Source organism: Dermacentor variabilis, chromosome 1, assembly GCF_050947875.1.
Source record: "Dermacentor variabilis isolate Ectoservices chromosome 1, ASM5094787v1, whole genome shotgun sequence".
In the NCBI taxonomy this organism is placed as follows: Eukaryota; Metazoa; Arthropoda; class Arachnida; order Ixodida; family Ixodidae; genus Dermacentor; species Dermacentor variabilis.
This window is the reverse complement of record NC_134568.1, coordinates 188,959,686-188,986,928: the sequence shown is the minus strand read 5'-3', so window position 1 is coordinate 188,986,928 and position 27,243 is coordinate 188,959,686. Positions and strand designations below refer to the sequence as shown.

Here is a 27,243-nt window from a genome sequence, read left to right as displayed (position 1 = left end):
TTACATTACTGGTAGTAGAATTTGTCCAGATTTGCTTTTTGTGATTGCAAAAGCTTCATTGTATCGAAACTGCTGCACAAAGCTACTTTGTTAAATCGATGCAAAAATACATGCATTTCAATGGAAACAAGAAACGGAAACGAAAAAAGTTTGTTACATTGCGAGCTTTGTTATATCGAGGTTCGTTACATTGAGGTTTGTCTGTATTTGCCATTTACACTCACTGAAAATGGTAAGCAATCAGGTCCACCTTCACATCAGCTTAACTTTTTCATTACTGCTAGAAATGTGCTCATTTTCAGGGCTTTTATGTTTTAAGATATTATTTCAAGACATAGACACATAAAATTACTGCCTGATCACTGATGTTTTGAATGAATGTATAGCAGTAATAATTAGAGAGTTTTAGAGGATTCTTATGTGAAACTTGAAGCACCACAAGGAACACAAAGTAATAATTTGTTATTTTAGTATAAGTACTGGGAGTAAAAAAGATATGAACTATATAAAATATGTGCCTGATGCCTAGATCCCAACTTCCTGATAAAAAAGTCGGATAACACAATATATATATATATATATATATATATATATATATATATATATATATATATATATATATATATATATATATATACATACATATATGTGTGTGTGTGCGTGCGTGCGTGCGTGCGTGTGTGTGTGTGTGTGTGTGTGTGTGTGTGTGTGTGTGTGTGTGTGTGTATGTATGTATGTATACATATGAATATTTGTTGATGTCAATACTAGCCATAGTGATGCCCATACTATTCGGGAAAGCAGTAGCTTTGCAAATGGGAAAACAGGCAGCATTTGTTTTTACTGTTTGCAGCAGGCACCTGGTTTGCTTTTTACTGCATATTTTAGGGCTCACGAAGCAATGGTTCTCGAGTCAGGAAGCATGTGGAAGCCTCCGCATACTTGATTATTGTGTTTGATCAGCTTTTCTGCACAAGCAAAGTGGTCTAGTGTGTGTTCAACTGGTGCTGGAGCCTCCACCTGCATTGTTCAGTTCCTGCACAGTACTGTACAGTGTTGCGCAACATTGTACAGTAATGAATAAGGGCCCTTGCACAAGCGCTGTTCAAAATTTAATAGAGTATACAGCTAGACAAGCTTCGATCGAAGGTCGGTCTGAAATCAACTGCATGCACTTGTGTGAAGTAAAACCCCACGCGACAGCAAGGATTGCTCATAATAATTTTTACATATTCTCTCGTAGTGCTGATGGATAAAAGCAACCCGCAGTGGGGAAAATAAAGTTGCACCTGATATTAGTCAAACACAATTATCAAAATTACAAGCACTGATGAGCATCTATTGTTTGAGATATTGTTAAAACAGCCTGTACGTTGGATCAGAAAATTGGCAACCCAAGAAAAGCTTCTATATCTTCACTGCTGCTGTCATTTAAAAATTATGTTGCATAGTCAACCAAAGCACAGTTTTGTGGCTCTTTTATTAAAGAAGTGCTAGGAGCACTGGAGGCTTGTTTCGACGATACCTGCAGACAAAGTTTTATTTTCCCATGGCTATCCAATCTGCCAAATAATTTCAAATGTGACAAATAGTTAAAGTTAAGTCATCATTTCAGACGGTGCATGATGTCGCTAGTAGAATTCCAACAGGAATGTAGAAAATCTGTTGATCAAATCTATCAATTTCTATAGGTGCAGTAACAAATGAGTTAAGAAATAAAAGAACGCTTTGTCATCAGTTTAAAAAATGGCGCAGCAGAATTAATTTTTGCATTTTCAAAGACTGCTTGTGGCATGCAGCTACTGGCATCATTGGTTGAATAGGTAGAAGACTGAACTAGGGTGGCCTTGTCATTTTGAAGGTGGTTTATGTGTACAAGGTAGCAATTTGTTCTGTTTTTTTCACCACCATTGCAGTGGTCATGTTCCGTTATTGCCCAATAAAACTTCCGAAAGATTACTTCAGTAACAATGTAAAATTATTTGTGCTTGCGCTTTCACAGCTCACACTGTCTATAAATGTCTTGTAGTCTTACACGTCTGATTATTTCGTTAGCAGAGCTCACACTCACGAAAAGGAAGTAGAGAGAGAGGTGAACATGCCGAGAGCAGCTCTCTGACATCCGTGTCCAGTCTGTCACCTGCAAGTGGAAGTAATAGTGCCTCAGGTTGGTTTTAAGCATACTTCTGCCATATAACTGTTCCAATAGCATGTCCAAAGGTTCCAGAAGCCTGTGGACACAGTAAGGAACCAATTCTGGAACTTCCCTTAGTAACAGCAGCACCACAGCAAGTACCTAATGAGAGGATGAAACAAGAATATTTGGGGTTTTGAGATATCATGTGCTTATGTAAGAACACAACTGTTTTGGTTCTGCCAGAAGTGCAACTGCACATGCCCTGCATGACTAAGCACAGCTGTGCATAGACATAAGAGTGTGTGTACTACCATGTTCTAATGGACTGGGCAGGATTGGGAACCTAAAGTTAAGTTGGGCAGGCTTGCAATGTAACTAGAAAACCAATGAACAAAGTTTAATGCACTATAAACTTCCTGAATTCCCCTCCGTCATACATTTTTTACAGCTGCCACGCAGCAAAACTTGGTGCATAGAAAAATATTGAATTGGGGAAGGGAATTGGTGGACAGCACTTCTTTTGTGCTCAATCACTCATGCCAAACATGCGGTGTCTTTTGTACACATTAGATAAAAAAAAAGTTCTTTATATTCATGGCATCACCAAACAAAAAGCAACTTGTCATTAAAGCAGTAAAACTATAGGTAGTTTAAATAGGGCATGTGATTGATTGCTTCTGCACCAGCCTTTATGCTGCAGTAGTTGCTTGTGAGCAACTAGCTACAAAATCACATTTCTGCACTTTCATCGCAGCTTATGAATGATGCAAAACACAAAATATGTAAATTAAGGATATTAGAAGTAGAATTTCTTCCTTTTTTTGCATATTGAATAACAAAACAAAAACTTGAAATGGGAATCAGAGACAAGTTATAACTGTTGCTGTTTCAAAACTTCATAGGCATATAAGTTAACTTCCGGCTTCCATTGGTAGCAGATTTACATTTTCCCATAAGCCTCATTCTTTTGCAATAGCAATTGTTTGCCAACAGCTGGTGTTCCACCTATAGTATTTACTGCACTTTTAGAAATTCTAAAATATCGTTTTTATCCTAGCTGTGTAATAATGAATAAATTTTGTTTAATGTTCAAGCAGTTGTTACCATCTATGATGAGCGTTCAGTATATCATGCAATGTAACGGTATAGGCACAAACTAGCATGTTTTGTTGCCCTATGTTTGAAAAGGCTTAACAAATAGCGGACTGAACTTGTCTTTGTTTGTATTGCTGAGAGCTGCTTGCAAGATGGATGCTTTTGTAGCCTTGCACCGTGAGTATTGCATTTAACATTGTAAATGTGCTTTTCAGCAGGTGTAAAAGCCAACAAAGTTCAGAGACAAGAAGATGGCAGCAGTGCTTCTGGTGGGAACAGCAACCTTGCAGAAGAGAGTCAGAGTCTTGAAGAGTTCAGTAATGGACAAGTAGTAGTTGTCAAAACAGCTGCATTGAAGAGGAGTGACACATTTAAGGTTATATGCTTATCCACCCCCCCCCCCCCCCCAATGTGGGACTAGTCAAACCTAGTCATACTTTTGCATGGTTTGCTGGCTTTCACAAAGTTGTTGCAAGCTTGCAAGACTAGTACGTTTTGGAAAATTGCAATACTAATTAAGCAAGATGCTGAGAAAGAAAATTTGCAAACACTTATGTGCTTACATCTCTGCACGCTTAAGGATGGATGCACTGAATTGGTAAATAGCTGTGACAGCCTCACATTTAAGAATGTTACAGGATTTAAATCTGTTAAACAGCTTAAACACAACTTTTTGAATTGGGAATAAAATTATTCCACATGTGTATTTTACATATGTAATATGTTCCAATATTGTTTAGTGTGCGTCATTCTGAGAGACCAGCCATTAACTTAGCCAGTATATCACACTTGGTAATGTATACATGCTTACATGCCCTTATAGGCAGAGTCTATGTTCCTGTCATCATCATATGACATACTAGCTATACACACACAAGACGCATTCATTTGAAAGCACATTACAAATGTACAACCATGTGTCATGCCAAACTGTAGGTCTCTCGAATTTCTCTTGCATTGAAATCCTAATGTGATTTGACTCCCTTTCATTTGGTCACATATTCCCCCACAAGAATACTTCTGTGGCCTGGCACTGAGAGCAGACAGCCTGGTAACTTCAGACTCTCTACTTGGTGCAGATACTGGCAGAGTAAATATAGCTTGATGCACTACTGGGGGCACACAAAAGAAACAAACAAGTGAGATGATCAGTAGGAGGACATTACTGTTTTATCTCATTCATGTGCTTTTTCTGTGCATCTTCAACAATGAGCCGATTATAGTAGAGGTGAGCCCAAGCATGTCGAGCAGCCATGTGTGGTGTTGGGTAAATAATGTGAGGGCTGCTTTTCTTTTTTTTCCTCGTCCAGGTAAAGTAATTAAAAAAACACTAGGGTAAGAAAAAGACAATACTACATGCCTCTTTAAAATACATCCCGCAGCTACTTTTTCTCGTATACCATGGAATTTTCTATTGTTCCAAAAGCTTCTGCATACGCTGCGTAAATAAGGCTGCTGCCTATTTCCTAAAATTGTTTGTCATACTGGTGCTCATCTCCGCATTGGCTGTACAACCACTGCTTCATGTAGAGGAGAAGTTGAATACATAATAGAAGTGTGAGCTGTGGTCATATGTTCTCCATCATAAAAACTGAGTGAGGCTTCCCATCCTTAAGGGAACTATAGTTTGGGTGCTGCTGTGGAGCACAACCCTTGCCATAATTATCTGTTCTTCCTTTTGACATTTGTGGCAAATATGTCTTGTGGAGTTGTTCATCCGTGATGCCTTCTCTATGCACAGCACAGTCTTCTGTGAATTTCAGCAGCATTTGTTCCTTGAGCTAAGCTGCTCAGTTGCTTGGAAGGTGCAGCTATGGTTATACTCAGCCACTGTCTCATGGGTTTTTACTAGAGGTGGGTGAATATTGGAAGTTTCTAATATAAATCAAATACTACACATTAACTTTTCATATTCATATTAGAAAAGTAACTGCTTGGTATATTTGCAAATATTACAAACTGACCAAATATTTTGCTACAACCAAATGTTAAAGTCTGGTTACTGTTCTCCGTCTGCTGAACAAAGTATATCAAATTATCATAAGTGAACAATGAAAAAAGTTTTCAGAGTAGTGCTGAAACAAAATTAGTAATGCAAGCTTTGCCAGTAATGCAGGCTTTGTTAGTAATGCAAGCTAGCTGTCATTTGCACTAGGTAGTAACTACAGGCACGGTACCTAATTATACCGAAATAAATATTCCTGCTGTAAATATATGCATCTGCGTTTGGCTATTCAATATTCGATTCGTATTCAAAAAAGTTGATATTGGCCCACCTCTAGTTTTTACTACTAGTTGGGGACATGCAGTCAACTAAGGAATGTTGACGCATTTAAAAAAATACACTTTGAGTGACCACTTTTTGGGAAGCTGTCTGCATTTGTTAGCTGCATAAGAAGTGAAATCAGAGACAAGACAGCTGACATATACTTTGCTTTATGTAGGGGGTAATTGGGGCTATACCATTTAATATTATAAGGTCACAGAAGGCTGAAAATCTTATCATTGCATGTCTTATGGTATGATGAGGTGCACAGCAACAGCTTTGCCAGCAGCTGAAAAAGATACATTAACTATAGTGCAGTGTAGTCCAATATTTCAGCTCACTTGATACTGATTTTGTGTTGAAGGGCCCCTTACCATGTTTGGGCGTATTAAACAGACGTGCTTGACATGCTAATGATCATGTCTGCAAAGTATTACAGCACTGTACGCCACAAAAACAGCTAAAATTTCAAGCCAAATGCCTCATGCTCTCCCACTTGAGGAAGTGGCGCTCCCAGCCAGAGAGTCGAGGTAACACGTACAAATGTCATGGTGTAGAATGCAGTCCTGGCAGCATCAGTCACCATGGCGCACTACTTGTGTAAATTGTCCAATATGAAACACAGCCACTTGAAATGTGCTGCTCAGCATAAAAGAAAGAGAAGAAAAAAAAGGAGGTGGGGCTTGTCACGTGAACCCAATGCAGACCCTCGGCTCCGGTATAGGAGAAGGCGGAGAAGGAACTTCACTTGTGGATGCTACTCGAGGGAGAGGGAGATAGTGTCTCTGTTGGCAGTTGTGCTTGCATCCTGGCTGTATGGTAACAGGGCATTCAATTTCTTCCATCTCCTACAATAATGAACCTATTTAGATTCTTATGGTAAAACTATCCATAGATGCCATTTTAAAACATAAGAGTGTATCACAAAATTTCAAGTGGTGAAGGGCCCTTTAAAATCCAACTACAACAAAATTTTACTCTGGCTAAATTGGTCATAAATTAGTAGTACATACTACAGAAGCAATCTTGGCAAATCTACAGTGTTGCTAATTGTATAATTTTCTACTTAGCAGCCTTTAAATGGCACCTAAGCAGATGCGTGCACCTCATGCTGTGTGAATACAAAGTAAGTCCCAGAATGTTGCCTCCAAGATGTGTCAGCATGGCGCGTGCAGTTGCAGGTGGTGCCCCATCTTGGAGTTCATGCCAAGAAGCCACACATTCCAAGTCATGTGTCACTTCTGGCAAGCTGTAGTGGTGGCATTTTCTTTTTTCAGTTTCGTTGTCAAGAACTATAACTTTCGTGAGCCTTTTCTGTGCATCCACTCATATTTCAAATGTAAAATTTTACACGGAGGTTATTCTTTATCTAAACTATCTGAATCTAGGCTTTTCAGTTGTGGTTGGTCTTTAAACTTTGCCTTATGTGGAAAAAAAGGAAGGCAGTTTTGCTGTTGCAATTTGTAGTTGATACACTCTGTACTTATGGTGGTTACTAAATACATTTGTCAACAGTCTCAACTACACAGCTTGCTAGGATAATCTCACTGATGATTATGCCAAATTAAGCCACTTTTTTTTGTAAGATGTTCCTTCAATCTCTTGTCTATCCTCTAGATTTCAGATGCTGCAGTTTTCTCAGTGATTAACCTGGGATTTTTGCCTGGTGCTGCAGTATTGAAAAACAAGTCAGTGGAGATGCTTTTTGTTGAGTTCCAATTTCTCGACTGCTCCCCAGAAGAACTTGAAACACCAGTTGCCCTGCCAAAGCCAAAACCTCCGCAACGAATTGCCTTCAACTTTAGAAAGGGTAAGGCCTAGAATTTTGTTTCCATACTAACCATGCTACTGAAGAAAATAGGCTTCGAATCACAGGGCATGGTCTTAATGCTTTTCAGGTAAGATTGTGCTTACCAGTTACGTAAATTAAAGCTGTTTGGCATAGCTGTTCTAAACATTGCTATTTAGGGTTCATTGTTTGTGATGATAATGGTAAACATAGAGAATGTATGCCCAAGTTATCTTAAAAAGTTTGTTTGTACTTACCAGGTTCAACTAATCATGTTTATCAGAATCCATGCTTATCAGATTTGCTTCACTAAAGTACTGTAGCACATTTAAAAGCATGGGAACCCTCCTGTTGCACTATTGAAAGCAAGTCAGACTAATAGAATTTCTTTTGTTTTGAACTACAACTTCACATCGCATACACCTTTGCAGCTTCTGACTTGTTACTTACATATTGTAGTTCCCTTGTTGCATAGGCATCTGTGTACTATTATTGCTTTTAATGCAAAGCATTCTTGACGAGTACAACCCAGTTTTCTGTAACGGGTATCTGGCCTCTTTCGCAAAATGCAAAATTGCTCAACACAAGCGGCTGATGTCAAGTTCCCTGATATCTACGTACTGACGTCTTAATTTTAACCCAATAGCATTAAGGGCCCCGTGTCATAGAAAATCCAGCATCGTTGTCCCATGTCCAGCGTCCAACACCGACTGTTGTTTCAGAAGAATCATTTCGAACCACGCATAACCAACCACGCAGGCCTTCCATGTAGTGCAAAGAAGTTACTGAACTAATTGAATTTCTCAAAGTAAAATACGTCAGAAAAATTGTAAAGTACCACTTACACATAACCTACAGACATGATAGCATCGGATTCGGATTGTAATTTGAATATACGAGAAAACATAATTCTGTTACACAGAAACTCAAACACAAATGCATTTTCCAGTGTTTCTAAAATTCGTAGAGCAGCCATGGCCTCTGAGATTTGCGCACGGCGGCGCTCGCAACTCTCAAAAGCCATAAAGAGGTGCGCCCAGTTCTTTGCAACACCTCCAGATGGTGCTCGCCTCTGCCGCATCGTGGCCCACGCAATTTCTACCAGAAAGCTCACCTTCGTGCATAGCGTTCGCCACCAGGGTTTTCCGGTAAACATTACAATTACGTAAGCTGCAGTTGCCAGGAAGCGTGAGAAGCAGTCTGAGATCTTTTAAGGAGGTATGGTAGGGTAAGTGGTACATGTTAGTTATAACATAATATTTTAGAAACGGCTGCAGATATTCGCATCAAATTTCACACGCTTACAAAAGATGTTCTTAGGTACAACATGAAACACTTTGTTTGTGTCTAGATGGTTTGCCTTTCCTGTGGTCCACTCCCAAAATGTTAACTGTGTTTAATTATTTAATGTACCTTTCCTCTGCAACCACACAAAGGAATGTGATGATATTACGCAATGTTATTCTAAATACTCATAGGTTATATCTGAACTAAAGAGATCTCACGTCCATTTTCGAGTTTGTACCCCAAAAAAATATCGCTGCATGCACAGAACTACGGGGGAGGGTCTTGCAGTGTAATTTTTTCCAGTGTTATCATTCATATCAGAGATTTTTTTTAGTTCAGAATATTTATGACTGGTTGTAGTACATGTCTAGAAAGTTTCACTGGGATGGAATGAATACTTTCTGAGAAAGAAAAAGTACATTGAATTTGAGAAATCCATAAAATTTTTGAGAAAAATTAAGTTTTAGGTTCGCATACTGCTTGTGGATGCTCAAAATGACCCAGGAGAATACATTTCACTGCTGACTTTCTTGCAGGTATCTCCGAGACCCTTCTTAGTGTTTCTTTTTATCCATCGTCCTTTCTTGCTCTCGGCAGAGTAAAAGAATTCTGCCCTGTCAACACACTCTTTGTCCATCCTGTCGAGGGCAATATTACAAAACACACCTGGAACAATTCCAAGGGCCTCCAGAACAGCTTTTCGTGCAGAATCATCGTCATTGTAGTAGGCTACAGCATTGTTAGCTGCTGTTTTCAATGTGTAAGCACTAACAAACATTGTCTTAGGGCAGCATTTGACGTAATAGTTCTTTTCTGCAAAGGACTATTACGTCGTACTCCTGCCCTTCCTTCGAGTTGTTGACAAATTCGACTTCGCCCTGCCATCTGCTCGCCGCCTCGTTAGCCCAGATGGTAGAGCGGCTGCCCCGGAATGGCGGTGGTCCCGGTTTCGAGTCCCAGAACAGGAAGAATTTTTCTTCAACTGCGAGGCTTTTCTTTCGACGTACCCGTATGGGTTTCCTTTGTGGCAATTGCTACAATTAGGTGGATGTCTTTTTTTTTTTTTTTTTCAATTATTACATGATCTTTTAGTACAAATAATTTACTTCCCACACACACACACACGCACACACACACACAAGCAAAAAATAAAAAACCACGTCCTAACGAAGAAAACCCCGAACGACAACGATAAACAAACTGGCCTGCGAACTCTGCCCGCCATTTTTAAATGCCAGGGTGCGTGGCACACTTGGGCACGACATTTGAACCGCTTTGAGCAGGCACTCGAGGTCGCGCTTTTGCAGGTTTGTTCCTCAAAGTGCAGTCAATTTTTCTCTGCCAAAATTGCAAATTCGATTTTTTGGGGGGGTTTACCCTACCATACCCCCTTAATGCTATCGCATTCCACCACTTTTCCTCACTTCAGCCTGTACTCTTTGTCCCGAACCTAACGCTTCTGCTCTCCATCTCCTTTCTCATTCTCCGGCTCCTAAAGGCGAAGCTTAAGCGTCCTCCAAATTTTTAATAAAGGACCAGTACACACGAATCGCTTCTTTCAGTCGGCTGAAATAAGAGTAGTATTCATTTCAGCATGCATAATGATTGATTTACATGAGGAAAAACAGCTAAACTTGTGATAGTGCGATAGTCCGCTTGAGTGTGGTCCCGCTGTGCTCAGGTTGCTCCTAGAATGCTCTACAGATGCACATTCCACTCGCTCCACTGTAGGCAGTTTCAGATTTCTAGAAACACACATACCCTGTGCACTGGGTATGTGCCCCCTTGGGCCACTGCGTATGTGCCCATCCACATATACTATATATATGTATATATATGTAGACAGACAGACCCATAGGATAAAAGCATGAACCATTTGCTGCAGAAGACTTATATGATTCATGACAACCATTCTCTACCAAACCAAGTATGCTTTGCATTACGTTGATGCCAACTGGAGTTGAGTCTGCTTCAATTTTTTCCTTGCTTGTTTATTACATCTAGATTCTGTTATATGTCATTGCCAGCCTAACTCATCTTTCTTATAATGACTTGCAGTTGTTCATCTTGATGTCAACCGCCATCAGGAGAGGAGGGAAGCCCTGGCTTCAATGATGTCATCTAAAAACCCTAAAAGTGCCATGTTAGTAATGTTGCATTGCTTGCTAAGCATGGAATTGTTAAGGCTGTAGTGAGACAGGCTGGTTATCATCGTAATATTTTGAAAGCTTTATAAAGAGTGGATTCAAGTGGCTTTCATTGCTGAAGAGATCTTAGTGTACTGAATAAATGGTGTCAGTGTCACTGGGTGCACACTGGACACAGGCTCTCTTGTGGGTTGGCTCACTAACCTTGGGCCCAGTATTTCTAAAATTCAATTCCCTCATTAGTCTGACGAAATATTATATGAAGATTCAGTTGTGATGTAGAAAAGACTTGCTAGGTAATCAAGCTGCCATTTGCTTGAGCACATCGCATAGTTCCTCTTCACCCTGCTTGATTTTGATGTATGCCTGGAGTGACAATATTTGAAGTTTACAGTCTTAGAGGCAAGAGTGTCAAGACTTGGGAAGGTTCGTTGTTTGTGCCATTCTCAGTTACATGTTTATTCATATCGGTCTGTTCAAAAAAGAAAATTTTTCTGTTGTGCTGAAAATTGTGCTGAAAATGAAAAACTCCACAGCTTAATAATAATAATAATAATACTTCTTTAAGATCTGCCATAAAGGTGTTTTATCATTCCTAAGAAGCAGTTACACAATTAGAAAAGTGAATGCAACTTTCTGGCTTAACTCGCAATAATTCTAAGCTCTGATAGTATTGCTAGTGTTAAAGCAACCCTGAAGGTGAACCTAAGCCCTAACCCTAAACCCTAAACCTAAGGTGGGCCCCTAAACCACTCTGAGCTCGAAAGTTTGTGATTTAGCGGCAGACGTTTATCAGCCAACAACAAACATACAGCCACAATAATTTTCCTAAATGATGCAGTAATAGCAAAGTTTGTTTAATAATTGACTACGCAGCCACCGTGATTTCTCATTTGCCTTCCTTACCCTCCGCATGGGTGCTTTCTCCTCCTTGCTGCGTACTATCACCAACTCCTTGCAGTGCAGCAAAAGCTGAAGTCGCATCAGCCAATGAAAAGAAGGGGTTCTCCATTGTGCACTTCTGATCGCCCTCCATACTATGCCAACTGAATGGAAACTTCGTGGAAGGATTAGTGGAGCACAATGGGCAAGCTCCTGCCTTCCTTCTCAGAATACACAGCCAGCTCTTGTCATGTTGGCAGTCTTGTCCCTGCTTGACTGACCAGTTAACAGCTTTTGCCCTCGACACATCATGTGCATGTCCCTGACATGCAAGGAAGGGACTGGGAAAGCCCAGAGATGAGCACAGGAATCGTTTTTTATTTAATTTGAGACTTCCCTGCAGGCATAACACTGCCATATTTGCCAAAGATCATCGTCACACATTCTGTACACAATGCACATTTATTTAAAATGTGTTCAATATCAAACGAGGTTTAAGGACCCTTTAGGCTAAATATATATAACTTCAAGTAGCAAATAGAGTCATTTTACCAAAAACAGCTTCAGTAAAGTGGGCAATGAAGAACAACAAGTGGTGATGCAATTTTTGGAATTCAGAACTAGCTCCTTCACACACAGGGTGCACCACAGCTACTTAGTTTTTTTACATCTCACAGAGCAAAGGAGGCAATTTTTCTACTCAATATTGTCGCCCTTGGCTTTGATGAGTGCTTATAGACCTTCAAAGTAAATGTTTGCTGTGATCTATTGGGTGCTGTGGGAGAATCGCTCTATTGTCTCCACTGATATCTTGAAAGCCTCCACGGTGGTTAACTCGCTGGTGCAGGCCTTCTCCCACAGAATGACCCACACATAAAAAGCTTCCAGGAAAGAGGGGAGGAGAAGGGGTGGAGGGGAGTCTTTAGCTGGTATAAGTTTGGACACGTGAGCATGACACCACAGCTGGTGGGGTATTCTGTAAGTGTCCACCTGGTGAACATGTCCATTTTGTCTGCTGCTGAAGTGCTGATTGGCTGGGGGCACCTGTCTCCTTCTCACGCGTACCACAGCCAGCGAATCAGAACTTCAGCAGCAGATGAAAGGGACATGTCCACTAGGTGGACACTTACAGAATACCCCCCTGGCTCTGCTTGGATTTGCGTGCAGGGCCCCTGACCCGCTGGAAGGTCAGGTCTAATTGTTGGAGTGGGTTTGTGACAAGGGAAGCAAATGGGTCTATAGCATTTCATCAGGCTAGGTTTCCGTGTCAGCATTGGCCCCCTTGTGGCAGAAAAACAAGGGGAGTGTGGCACTTTGCAGGCATCTGAGCTCAGACCATGGCAGGTTCAGGATGACTAAAGCTCTTTCATCAGCTGACGCTTTTCTTTAAGTAGCTCCAACCTATCAGGAGCCGCTGCTGCCTAGTTCCGGTTCCGCTATTGCCTATTTCTGGTTCTGCCACTTCCCGTAGGAAGTTTCTGTGCTGCTTTATTCCGCGTGGACTTCCATGTTGTTTCCACACTTGCTGAGAACACGCACGCTCAAGCAATCTGTACGCATCTGTTTCCAGAGTGCGAGCACATTTATAGGCTGTCGCAGAGCCCCAATGGGCAAATAAGTTCGTCATTCAATGCTTCTGCAATGCCGTGTATGTATCACTCCTCATCTTCATTTTTCAGGCAGTGTCTATTCAACCCCTACACATAGCCTGAATTTACATCACACAATGCACATCTTTTGTGCCATCAGGACATGACAAATATTAATCTAAGCAAAATCCGTACTCTTCAGCTTGTGCACATACAACCGTTGGTACAGTCACGGAGAAAGCGGCGACAGCGGCCATGGGCAGAAACATCATGGTGGCACTTCCACTTCTGTCAGTTGGAAAAGAGGCAGAAAAGGAGAGCAGGTTGGCACTACTTAACTGACAGCGGTAGCAACAGTGAAGGGGCTTTGAGGATGACCATCCAAGAAAAGAGAAAACCATGCAGCTGATTGTATCAGCCAACTTTGGCATTGGGATGAGCACAAAAGAGTTCCAAGAGTTTTGGTTGGCTTGTACGATTAAAATGATTCCATCAGAAAACAGTCATCATGTGCTCCCCCTTTGTAATATGTGCCGATGGCAGCAGGCACTTTCTTGTCTTTCCTTTAATATAGCAACAGCTGTTATGGGTTCTTCCTAACATTGGAAAACAGTTCTTGGCAGTTTCGAGAAGCAGTTCTGAAGGAATTGACCCGAATGTGCAAGCTGCTTGCATTGTATTGTTGTATGGCATTCGCAATAGGGTGTAGCATGCTTTGCACACGTTCACCAGCTTCTGTCTCTGACAGCATTGGCTATGGAGGAAGAAAACTCTGAAGAGGTCCTGATATTACTCATAGTGATGCCTCATGGGGTTTCTGTTCATGGTACTCCTACCCTTTCAACTTTTTTGCAGCTGAGCTGAGCTCCCTCTTGCATTGCAATGGCCCATCCAAGACTAGCAAAGGTGTTCTCTTGTTTACATACATTAACTGTGTGGCTTTAATTATGACTCACCTCGTACATGCGATAGCGTAGCAAGCAAGCAGCTTCATGAGAACGGTGGTACAGCTATTTGTTTTACCACTCTTTCATTAGACATCCTTCCCTCCATCTTTGGGGCCTTCTTATTCACCAAAACAGCAGAGGAAGACTTGTCACAAGCATGTTGGGATGTCTTCGTTTAGTATTGGACTACAGGACTTTCGGTTTGACTTTTTCAATGTACCTATATTGAAATACTAAACTAAAACTGATTCTGTCCACTGTGTTTGCAGAAGAATGGAATACAAGAAAAGAAGTTTGGGCTTTAATTAAAATTTTGGTTTGCCTAAGGTGACTGTTTGCCCATATGGATTGTCAGAAAAAACAAACTCTCCAAAGTAGAAAACAAAATGTTTTTTTAGAAACTTCAAGTTAAAAAAAAAAAGGTTTTCTCCTTTGGCGAGTGTTAATTTTTTCTAACAATGTTTGCTCCTCGCCAGACAATATTTTGTCGAACCCTTGACTAAGTAAATATGGACACTGGAATTACCGCATCCATGGATATGTTGATTCTGCACATGTTGCATCTGAGCTAGGGTTGGGCAGTGACAAAATTTAAATCTGAATGATAGTAAAATTTCAATTAGTCAATTAATTGACTAATTGTACTTGTTGATTTACAAACATCAGCTAAAGAAATCGACACAACTGGTTATTTATGAACATGAACTTCGCAGAGGAAAAAAGATGTGCTGATTGAATTGTCAGTTTCAATACTTGATCAGTGCCGATGTTGTCGTGTTACACTTCCTTTTGTCCGTGCCCCTTTGCACTGTTACCAAAAGAACAATGAATCCTAACCAATTCGCCCACTTGGGTATCTTGCTTCAATACTTGTTGTTGGGCTAGTTGGTTCATCTTATTACACAATGTTAAGACGCAACGGAGGACGAAAAAAAAGTTCAGGACAGGAAAGAGCATCTAAGTTTTTTGGAAGCAGACGGGATCACATTTGTAGGGAAAGGTGGCAAGGTGCACAAGTACTTTCGCACACAGTGCTGCATAAAGCCACAGCCATAAAGCCGCTTACACAGACGTTACATGTCATATTGATAAAATAAGCCTACGTTAATTCCCGTGCGAAGGAATCTTTGCTTCTACCAAGTCTGCAGATATTGGAAAGATCTGGCCCACACACGCAGGAATCACAGTGCATAGGTAAATGTGCACTAATCTTATCCTGGACTGACAGCTCGTGTTCTCTTGCTCCATCATTGACGCAACGACCTGTCTGGCCAATGTGCACCCTGCTGCAAGTGGAATTTTGTGCACCATGTCAGCCGCGCAGGTCACATACGGCCTTGCATGCATTTTTCCACATAGGGTCAGCTTCTGCAGCCCTGAGATGCGTGGGCACAGGCCAGCAAGCTTCCATGGAGCCGAAAAAACAACAGGTACTTTGTACCTGTTGGCCACTTTCTTTAAGTTGTGAACCACTTTATGCATGTACGGAACAACCTGCGCCCTTTTCTTTACTAACGGCTTGGCTTCCCACTTGTCTTTAAGTTCGGAAGGGGGCTTTTGGCAACAGTGACATACCAAGGGTATCCGGCTGAGCGTAGCCGTACAACCTGATAGTCAACTTTCCTGCATTTTATGTGAACAAGACCTCACCAACGCCACCACAAGATACATGGAAGCTATTGCCCTCTTAACAAGCTTAGTATGCAATAAGTCGAACGTTAAAAGCTCTTAGCATGAATGCGGACAGTACGCCCAGCATATGTGTCACCCAGAAAAACTTTTCTGGACAACACATATGCGCCAGTTCTGATTACTGTGCACAAACGTATTTGAACATCTTCTCCTATAAATGTGTTCCTGTCTGCTTCCAACAAACCTAGTTGCAAGTGACGCTCTTTCCTATCTCGAACTTTTTTTTTTTCCCCTCGGTTGTGTCTTAATATTGTGTAATGAATCGTCAGTTGCCTGCCTTGCAGCGACACTTTGCATGAGTGGAGATATCAAGCTCACTCGGACGCAATTGAAGGACCCACTGCAGAGGCAAAGATGCTTGTTAATGTTCTCTAGTCAGGGAATTCCATGTTTATTAACAGTTCTACCAGCTGCACTGAAGAGGTCCTTGCACAGCATTGAATTTTCCCTCCACTGGCTTGAAATTCAGATTGCATGGGTGGCTTTTGTCCCAAGACCCACAGGCTTTACCTCAGTTGGAACATTGCAGCTTGTGTTCCCTTCCTGGTTGAGCAAGTGAGGCAGGGGTATTGGCACTTGCCTGATGTTATTCAGGATCTTGCAGATTAATCATGATGAAAGTATCAATCGATTAATCAGCAAGTTGATCATTAAATCGTCCAGCCCTAATCTGAGCTAGTGCAGGATGTCCTAGAACAGCATTAAACAATGCATGTAGGCTCTGGCACATTTTTTTAGATTGCTCAACACTTTCATAATCGGTGTTTGACATGTGTTGTACTCTTTCAGCATAAAATTCACAGTGGTGAGTGAACCTTTAGGCAAGAACAAAGATGCCGAGTGCCAAGATGTTGGTATTGCCATAGTTGATTTGAAACAGGCAAGTAAAATTTAATTTTATAATAAGGCTGCAGAGTTGCAAATTTGCTAGAGCAGCTTACTCAATGTGAGACAGGCTCATGGACATTAGGGGCCTGCAACACTCCTCTTGTCATTGAAAGAGTTTTGGATCACACAGGAGCAGGCCACTTGCAGAACTGCAAGTCACAATCATTGGCTGAGCATTGTGCAACCATGCTGCACTTTATTTGCTTGCGAATGTGGGGTACTGTCTCTTTTTGAGGCAAATGCTCCAGTAATAGTTTTCATCTTTATGATTGCATTTGTATGTGTCCTGATGCAAATGTTTTGATGGATGGTAACAAAGGATTAAATGTGGTAAATGACAAACAGGAAAGTTGCAGGGCCTTGTTAGTAAGCAGTGATACCTTATAGGTATAAGCACTTCCATGTTTAACGTCCATGATTTTGACATTTTCTGTTGAAGCTCAAAGGGTTTTTGGTGGACCTAAAAGCTTCACGAAGTCATGCATGGCAGCAGTGGTTAAGATGATGTCTTTGACGGAAAATAGGTGAACACTAATTTGTGCAGAGGCTTGAGGCATACGATTTGGGCTAGCATCACTGGGAGAACCATTCCAAATGGTAACAAATGAATTAAAAATATATATAAAAGCACTCTGAAGTGCCTCACTCTGTGGTAATGCACAGTGCAAATAGCTAGGGAAAAAAGTGAGTAGTTACATGCAACATTCTGTCAGCACGACTGTTACATGGTTTGAATTGTGGGAGCCTTATTTCCAGTTCACATTGAAAGCTTCAGATTTTTCTCACAGATTGTAAAGTATGGCAAGGACATTATAGAAGAAGATGTTGATGGTAAGTTCTATCTTAGCCCATTTCGCAACTGTTGGTTACCTTCAGCAAAAAAAATTTACTGGTACTTATACAGTTTTTTTCTTTTTTCAGTTCTTGACACAAGGAACAACAAAGTCATCGGAAAACTGAATGTTTCTATCGAAATACTTGCGGCACTGAAGCGCATCCTGGCTGAGAGCGAGCATACTTCTCATATGTCTTCATAGCTTTAGCCAAAGATTAAAAGCTTATTGCTACTTACCACAGCAATTTATATGAACGACCCCATAGAGAAAGACATTTCTTGTCTTGAAGTGTTCTGGCCAAGCTCACAGGTTGAGCAAGTTTGTAAATTTTGATTTGAAAAAAGCTTGAGGCAACAGCAATATTAGCAAAGCCAACATTAAAGAGAATGATCACACTGGAAGTGTGCAGTTCACCTTATCCATGCATTTCTACTACATCGTAAATAACTGAAGTAGGCTTGTGCCATGTGGCTTGTCTCATTTACTGCCTAGACTCAAACTTGAAAGTGTGAAACAGTTAATTGTTGGGTAGAGTTCATGTCAAGCATTCATCTGTCAGCACCAACTTCTTTGCAGTGAACAGTTGCAGTGTGCTTGAGAAAGCATGTGCACATTTTGTAAAATGCAGATGCACTTTACATGAATGTGCAAATGTACTAATGCATGTTAAGGGCATGCTAATAAAACCCATAATTAGTTGTGTATAACCTGTGCATGGTGTGTTGCTTCTTCTTTCAAACTTAAGCAATGTTTGTTACATAATATGGTTGAAAGATTCCTAGAACACAGAAAAATAAACCCAACACTCAGGTCGGCAAGTTAGCTATTTTCATTGCTTATAAGGTTGCTAGCAGCAGTTTATGTTGAAACTTGATGCTACGCTCTTTCCTATTAAACTGCACAGCATGTCACTCAATGCCAGCAGAGGAATATAAAGCAATATTCCTGTTGATGGAAGGCCATGACGCATGATACACATTAAAAAAAAAAAAGTTTGAAAGGTAACCAGGGACTGGAATTTTGTGGGAGGCACCTCTGATTTAAATAAAACAAGCTGACACAAACAGGTGCACAAAGCTTCCAAATGTGGTTGCCACGGCTCAAAAAGCAGATGTCTCCAGTACTTTCCCCTCTTCTCGTGACAAGGTTATAGAAAAGTTTCTATTGGCTTGTCAGCCTTCAGCCAACGAAAGTTGCAAGCACAGCAGGTAATCCATTATGCAATGTGACAGTGTTATAGCCGTCTGCATCAGAGTTTCATACAATAATTACTTGAGGTAACTCTGGCATTAGTGTCTATGGCAACTGCAAGCACACGGCCTTTAGCACAGAAGCCTGATATTGAAGCCATCATGCCACGGATGCATGCATCCACAAGCAGCATAGAATGCCCAGTAAATTTCTCGTGGGCATGTGAATGCATTGAGATGCTTGGTGTGTTTCGATTTGGCCACCTTGACAGGCTGTGTGCTAGAATTAGTAGCAATTGTGCAAGTTCCCGGTCTTTTGCACTTAGAAAAGTCTAGATTGCTCTGAAATATAGGACAATAAAGGCAGATAAAGCATAATAAACAAAGCTACAAGAACGTCTGAATTTACAAGCCCAAAGATCAGACAAGCCCACTAACTACCCATCATTCCCATGGTGGCTGAACGATTGCAGCATCAGAGTTCTCTCTAGTAATTATTGCAGGAAACTCTATAATCTGTGTTGCCGTTGTCCTACTAGTCGCACAAAATATGCACCTCTTCATAAGATGCAAGTAAATTCTTCACTAGCTGGAGAAACATTTAGGAATAAAGATTGTAGACATGTAGACTTCCTCTTCTCTATAAGGGAAGTATTTAGCTGCATGTTCAGAGTGCTTTAAAATTCAAATTGATTTTCTGTGCCATTTTAAATGTTTTAGTTCGCCATGAATATCACTGCATTGCCCGGCCATTTCTGTGTACTTCCAGCAGAGATGCTGCACTATGCAAACACAGCTTAACACATCTTGACACACCTGCACTGTGGCAGCTTGGTTCTGCTACTAAGCACAGTTATGTATTCTATTCCTGGCCACAGGAGCCACATTCTGCAAGGGCAGAATGCAAGAGTGCTCATGTACGGATCTTTGGGAAAATCCCGGCTAGTGAAAATTAACCTTGGGTCCTCTGCTACAGCATCTATCATAGCCCATGTTGCTTTCCAGTAAGCTCCCATCCGTCAGCAGCTTGACACACGTGGTCTGCACTGTTGTAACAGTAGTGAACTGCCACTTTAAACCTCCATAAATTTGCAGCCCCAACCCTCTGCAAATCGGGCACTATGGGGACATTCATGGCTACTAAATGCGATTTCTGGCTTGCGCCAACAGATCACTGATGAAACCAGTGCCCACCGCCTTGTCGAACAATGGCAATCCCTCTCTGCGAGGCCAGAGACTCTAGAAACAGCACTTCAGGAGACGCCATAGCGCAAACTTTCCCAGTCAAGTCAATCCAACATGCCACATTTTGTGGGTACGGCTAGTAGACCTAGCCGGCAAAATATATTTTTTTGTTTTCAGTTCAGTGTCCACATTTTTTCGCTGAAATTTTCACATGCCTTTCAATTTCATGACATTTTTCAATCACAAAATTTGCATGAAGTGCATGTAAAAATAAAGAGCGTTAGTGTTTATGAGCTAAAACTAATCACCTGTATTATTAAGCATAAGGTGCCTATAGACAGCTTGCAATGATGTTGCAGTCATGCTGGAACAGTACTAGAGTACCAGTGCTCCAATTATGTCCACAATGTCTCGTACAGGCTACCTATATGAAAAGCCATGCAATGGTCAACTGATGCTATGTGCTACTGACAACAAATTTTGCAACTTATAAAACATGGAAAGACTGAAACACTGATTTTTGCACTGGCTCCATCCAGAAGTCGCAGTTCTTTTTACAAAAGACAACATGCGGCCATTGGCTTGATTATTTTAAAGATTTCAATAAGGTTTCTTGTACTGCTAATCTTTTTACATCAACCACGGGAAGTTATCACAGATGCTGAAAGAAGCGGCTTGCACAAAAGGAGGTTCAAACAGCAGTGTCAGTCCCAAGGCTGTTAAAAGGCCATCCTCTACTAAAGTCTTCAATCTGCAAGTACAAAATCCAGTGTAGCGCGCAACGCTATTTTGGTTTTGGTACGCGACCTTACCCAGATAAAACCAATTACAAGCACACTTATCATGCCTCCTCTAGAAGCATTAACAGCAGTGTTATAGAGGCGCAGAGACCACTCGTCTCTCAACATGAGAGGGGCAACTTGTGTGGCCACGAAAATGCAAACGTATGTTGACGTATTCTTGACGCTGCCACTTAACATGTTATGACAATTACTTTATTATTAGGTTAGATAAAAAAAAAAACCCGGACCCTGATTCACCCAAACACCACAGGGAACAGTAACAGTGCCTCATAAATGAACAACAGTTCACTTGTCCTTTTTCTCGCTCAGCAGACTGTTGTGTAGCTTGCACACCTCAGGATCGAAGAGGTCGCTGACCAGGGTGCCGTTTTCGTCGAACCAGCTGGCGATGGACTTCTCAAGTTTGGCCTCGCGCGTCTTTTTCGTCTTTCCGTCCTTGTAATGAATCTGGAGGTGATACATGTGGTCGAAGCGCTTCAGCGATGAACTCACCGTCCAGACACTGTCGGGGTCGAAGCCGGTTTTATCTTTTTGCAGCGCCACGAGGAAGATGCCTTTCTCAAGGAAAGTGGTGTACATCGTCAGGACGCCCATGAGAAAGAAGTAGGAGAGCACGCAGGCAATGAGGACCGTTCTCGACTCGGGAAACGGGTACAAAAAGTCCCACAAGAGCGCAAACATCGCAGCTCCAACAGCGATGCTACAGATGGCCAGTCGGCCGTCGGTCAGCCTGTGGTTTTCCACGTAGCCATACTTTTCAGTCAGTACCTTCTTCACTGCGTCGTCTAGGGCATTTCGCACAGCAGACCCGTCCCACTTGTCAATTTTGACAGGCTTCTCAGCCTCTTTCTCGGCGCTTGACGTGTCACCGGTATCTTGCGCACGCTTGGACGCCATGGTAGTCAGTCCGGAATGATGACGCTTCTGACGAGCCGTCGGCCGCGAAAGCGATGCCTGCCGGGAAATATTTTATCAATGTTCCCAACGCAGCTATGTTGGCTCACGCTAGGAACAAACTGTAATGTTCCAGATTATGTTACAAAGTTACAAGTATAGTAAATTGTATAACGCCTTAATCAATGAAACATAGTTGTAAAAAAGTATAAAAAATGTAGATGACTAAGTTTATGAACAAAATAATTTCTCACCCAGTGGTGAAAGACATCAAAATTTTTCTTCTACCGAGAACTGATTTTCTTCAAAACAAACGAAACATGCGTCGTTCATACAATGTTGCATTGCAGCCAACGTTTGTTGCAGCGTCGCATTCAGAAAAGGTGCTTTTGCTAGTCCCTTTCTCGGACGTAATAACAGTTGATGTGTTGCCTTTGTGGGATTGTAGAAACGCCATGTAATGAAGTTGCCATCTATCCGTTCTACCGCTCCCTATTTTGAACAGCCAAGGTGCCCGCTGTTTTTTGCTGTAATACCTATGGTAATACGACAATCCATTGTCCATGCAGAACTTCAAGATTACCTCTCTGTGCGGGAATGTACAAAAAAACGCATCCACTAAATATGTTCGTTGTTTGATCTCATTGCGCCATTGTTTAATTGGGCACGGAAGTAAAACGTTGATGTGGAAACGCTTTCTTTATTCTTGCTGCAACTAGAAGTGCGGAATATTACTGATGTGGCGTTAGAGTGATAGAGGACTGAGCGAGCAATCACATAAAAGGGGAAAGAGGTGTAAAAGTGATCGGTGGCATAGGCTGGAAACCACGGCAACGCTTGACCATTTCATTCGCGTGCGTGTTGGCATTTTCCTCAACGTAAGGATAATGTAAAACGGAATGCCTTCCATATATCGTCCTGATGGTCGCCTGGCCTTGGACCCGCTTGAATTTCCTTTCTTTTTTAGTTTGTTTATATCCCATAATTGAATGTCGTTGCCATGATTCAGCGCGCGCGTTGGCAATACTGAAGAAGGATTGAAGAGTTCGTTTGACATGTAGATCGACGTACGTATACCGTGCAAGTAACAGATACCGTAATAAACACGGTACATAATTTACAAGCTACCTGAAAGCATACCTTCGACACCATGGTTCCAATCGAACGTGATGTGGACACAGACACCTCGGAACCACTCCGCAGGTCTTCGTAGCGTGCCTGGATCGGCTCTTATTGTGCTGGTGACGTGTGAATGCAGTGTTGGCCATCAGAACGGACATCATTTAAAAGAAATGAGAATTATGAATTGATATACCCTGGTAGACAATAAGTAAACTATAAGACAACGTAATCGTTCCCTCTCTGTCTTTTTTTTTTTTTTTTTGCCCGTATTCATATTTTTCACTGTGCACTCTCAACTCGTGTCTCTCAAGGAAGGGGCACTTGCGCTATTCTGTTTTCAGCCTGGTTTCGAGAGATGTCCTGACGAAGTAGGGTGATGTCATGGTTTTACCAATAACGACCTTGAAATCGCAAGCCAAGTGCATAAATTGCATATATTGGTCGTATACGAAAGCATCGTCCTCCGGATTCACATAAACTAGATGTGCTCAGTATGGTTGTATATGAAAGACGAGGAAGATTACCATGTCACGCGCTGCCCTGGAAGTCCCTGCTGGAGAGCATACCCAAAGGCAGAACCTGGCAGAACTCCAGACCCATACAGATGTCCCCTGCCCAGCACGCCTGGTCTAGTTCAACTGTTTTGCCACTAGGGACAGGACGTACGGGCAGAGTGGCGCTAGTTATAACCTGTTCGCTGTCGTCTGCTTCCGCGATCTGTTCCAACGCTCATGCTGCTATTTCGGTTAGGCACAAAGCGCTTGTATTGGCGGTAAATGAATAATTTCACAAATATAAAAAGAAAAAATTTGCGAATGTTTTGCGCTTGAATAGTGAAATTAGAGGTGGAGGAGCGGCACAAGAATGATAAACAACGAGCGTAGGTGGCAGCTGCAATGTTAGATGACACAAATTTCCCTTTCCTAGCCTCCGCAAGAGACTTAAAAAAATTATTTTAAAAGATTCATAGTATAATCTACCTTTCTTGAGTTGATTACAGACAGCCTAATGCCAGAGATGACATTAGGATTTACTCCTGTGAGCCATGGTGAAAGACAGAGGATCTAGTAAAAGTATTCACAGGTAATTCTTGCGCCCGATGTGTGCAATTGATCGAGTCTGTTTCAAGAAAAGGTGAGCATATCTTGTTTTTAATATTGTTGGATGTCTACATCAGTAGAAAGCTTGCAAGAGCGATCACGGTGCTTTAAAACGTGCTGCACTGCAGGCCTTGTGTCACGCAATCCTTTTCAAACTGCAAAGCTAGCTTTTCTGCGTGGTGCGGCGGCAGCATATAAGGGTGGTGCGCAAGATACGTATGCAGTGAAACTCGACGCGTAATTCTCTTTTTGAACTCACGAGACATTCACGGACAACTTTTAAGAGTTAAAATTAGTGGTAATCGTTCTGTGGTCGGACTTTACGGTTGTTTCCAGTTTCTAAAGAGCACAGGAGCGAACTTTACAATGTACTCAATGAAACTGTTGTAAAATTTACGAGCTCTATAAACAATTTGAATTAATGTGCAAGATCAGTGCGGCTTGCTACTGCGTGAAAAAGCCGATAGGGGCGGCTATTTAACGCTATTTTAGTGAGCAGCGCGGACTACACCCACCGACATTTTTCAGGTTCGGGCAGTCAATTTTTGGAGTCAAGTGAGCGATCAAAGTCTTGTGCCATCACTGTCACTGTGTTCGCAAAAATAATCAACTACGCAAGCAGTTCGTCACAACACAGCAGCCGTCGTTCTAGTTACAACGCCGCACCAGTCAACCATGGAGTAGCAGACGGGTGGATGCATGGATGGATATTATGAGCGTCCCCTTTTAAATGGGGCGGTGGGTTGCGGCACCAAGCCCTTGCTATTATACTGCTTAATGTCCTACCTAGGTTAAAAAAAAGAAAAACAAAACACTATGAACTCCCACAACCAAATTTTCCGATCCCCTACTGCGAACTCTGCTTTTGTACATCTTCGTTTTTTGTCGTTTCCCTACTTTTCTTCCACCAATCCGCAATCGCATCTTACCAATCCCTATTGCGGACATGTCTACTTTTCCACTGCTCTCGCTGAACCGAAGGCCTTCAAGGAGGCCTGTGGTGCCTAAATCGACCGTCTTCATATCCTAATAAACAAGCTCCATAGTTTCCCTAGCTTTACCGCAGCAAGCACATGCTTCTTCTTCCTTCTTGCATCTCGCTTTATAGGTGCGCGTCCTATGGCATCCCGATCTCGCTTCGAAAAGTAATGAGCTTCCCTTTGAATTATCATCAATTGTTTCTTTCCTGATTTCGTTTTTTTTTCTTAAGTAGTTACTCATGGCAGGTTTCTTTTCCATTGCCGCCACTCATGAGATTAATTCAGCCTCTCTGATTTTCCGCTTGACGTGCTTTGTTGCTGTGTTGCCCTCCCTACAGACCGCATACTTGCTGGTAAGCTTGCTAGTTCTTTTCCTCCACTGTGAATCAATGTTTTTCCTGTACAGATTCCTTAACACTCTCCCAGCCCATTTACTTTCTTCCACATTCCTCAGTCGTTCTTCATACTCAATTTTACTGCGAGCTTCGTTCACTTCAAAACTAGTCCAGCCCATATCACCCTGCACAGCTTCATTTGTAGTTTTCCCGTGAGTGCCCAATGCGAGGCATCCCACCGACCTTTCGTTCCCATCGAGTCCTGATTGTACCCCTGATTTAAAGCAAACAACCGCATTTCCAAATGTAAGTACTGAAACCATTACACCTTTCCAGATACCGCGGAGCACCTCGTACCTATTGTATCCCCATAGCGCTCTGTGCTTCATTATAGCTGCATTTCTCTTCCCCTTCACTGTTATTGTTTTTTCCTGTGTTTCTATATATCTATTGCCTTCGTTTGTCCATACACCAAGGTATTTATATTATGTTACCCGAGGCATTTCATGGCCCTGTATTGCCACTGTCTGTTCACTGTTTTGATTGAATACCATAACACCTGATTTTCTAACACTAAATTTCAAACCCAAATTGTTGCCTTCCTGTCCACAGATATTAGCCAGACGTTGCAAATCACTTTGCTTGTTAGCTAGCAACACTATGTCGTCCGAATAAAATAAACCTGGAAGCTGCTGCTCTACTACTGTACCCGCCTGTTTGTATGAAAGATTGAACCCGATATTACTTCCTTCTAGCGCCCTCTCCATCCTCACCATGTACATAATAAACAGCAGTGGAGATAAAGGGCACCCTTGCCTCAATACCTTGTTGATGTCAACTTTCTCCTCACTCCTCATCCCTTCCCATTCAACGCAAACGTCATTTTCTAGGTAAATCTATCTCAAAAGCTGTAGACAATCGTCACCTTAAATTAACGGGCTATACGCCTCGTGAACCGCCTATGGGGAACCAGTGCTGGATATGCGGCGCGTCGAAAATAGTGCGTTGCACGCCGCCCTGGCGACGAAACGCGGCATATTCCAGCCGCTCGGCCAGACGACACGTCCGCGGCCGTTTCATAGTTCGCATGTTTCCGTTCTCGCGCCGCTTCAAGTGGACAGTTTTCGTAAAGAAGCTAGCGCCATCAAATGAAGAAATGACGAAAGAAGCTTTTTAAGCTTTATATATTTTTCACAGTGTGTCGCGGCGAGCGCGTGCGCTTATTTAACGGTTGCGCCGTGCGCCATTCCCATGCTTGTGTGGCAGCCTGCCTCGCAAATCTAGCAGCTACGGCGCCGGTCTTGCTGCGCTATGGTTTCGGAAGTATTAGTTGGCCTGAAGACATTCCATACTTCTCTGGCTAGACATAATAAATTCTGATGTTACTTCGCCACAGCAGTCAATGGAGAAGAAAGCTTCGCCGCATCATCTGACTCGGGCAAGCAAAGGTTTGAGTGCTCCGCTGCTTGATCCGTAACAACCCTGGCTACATTTAGCACTAATTACATAAATTTACCGGATGCATCTCAGAGCCGAGTCCTCATCCGCATGTCCATTTTTTTAAAAACACATAGGCGGCTTAGTCGCGCGTGCGCCGGCAGTATGCGCACGCAACTCGAATTACAAGGCAGCTTCCCTGCCACATAATTCTTGGCAATGAATGAAAACCATTTACCTTTCGTATCGTTCGCTTGGTGTGGTGGCATTGGAAGGAGCTTGGCGGTCCTATTGCGAAGGAAGAATGGTTGGTACATATGCCGGATGGTGCATGCTATTGCTCATTTTGTTTCCGACGAAATGCCGACTGCAGATTCTACTGTTTGGTACTGGCTGCCACGGCAGACCATCTTCAGTATCGAATAAACCAAGCACACACGCGAAATTCGATTTAGAAACCAGTCCGACACCGCTTGACAGGGCGACAAGACGGGAACTTACTCCGCTCGCCGGACTGCTTGGATCCGACGCCGCCTCCGATCTTGTTCGTAGGGTTTAGATGGAAAGACGCAGAAGGATACATCCTCCCTCATTCCGACGTAGTTGTGACACTTGTATACGCAACAGTACCGTCGGCGTCCT

The 27,243-nt window shown here is 42.1% G+C and overlaps 2 protein-coding genes across 2 annotated transcripts in view; both read right to left on the bottom strand.

The window, feature by feature from the left end:
- LOC142589974 (ribosome biogenesis protein bop1-A) overlaps nucleotides 1-22,853 on the bottom strand; it is a 166,895-nt gene extending 144,042 nt beyond the window's left edge. The window contains exons 1-2 of the mRNA XM_075701746.1: nucleotides 22,768-22,853; nucleotides 2,072-2,140 (exon numbers count right to left, since the gene is read on the bottom strand). Of these exons, the coding sequence (XP_075557861.1) occupies nucleotides 2,072-2,140; nucleotides 22,768-22,779 (81 nt within the window). The 5' untranslated portion in view covers nucleotides 22,780-22,853. The remainder of the gene's footprint in view (nucleotides 1-2,071; nucleotides 2,141-22,767) is intronic.
- Spase25 (Signal peptidase complex subunit Spase25) lies at nucleotides 20,910-21,681 on the bottom strand. The gene has a single exon (XM_075701772.1). It carries the CDS (start codon nucleotides 21,628-21,630, stop codon nucleotides 21,019-21,021), a length of 612 nt encoding a protein of 203 aa, XP_075557887.1. The 5' UTR covers nucleotides 21,631-21,681; the 3' UTR covers nucleotides 20,910-21,018.
- Nucleotides 22,854-27,243: the final 4,390 nt, after the last annotated feature.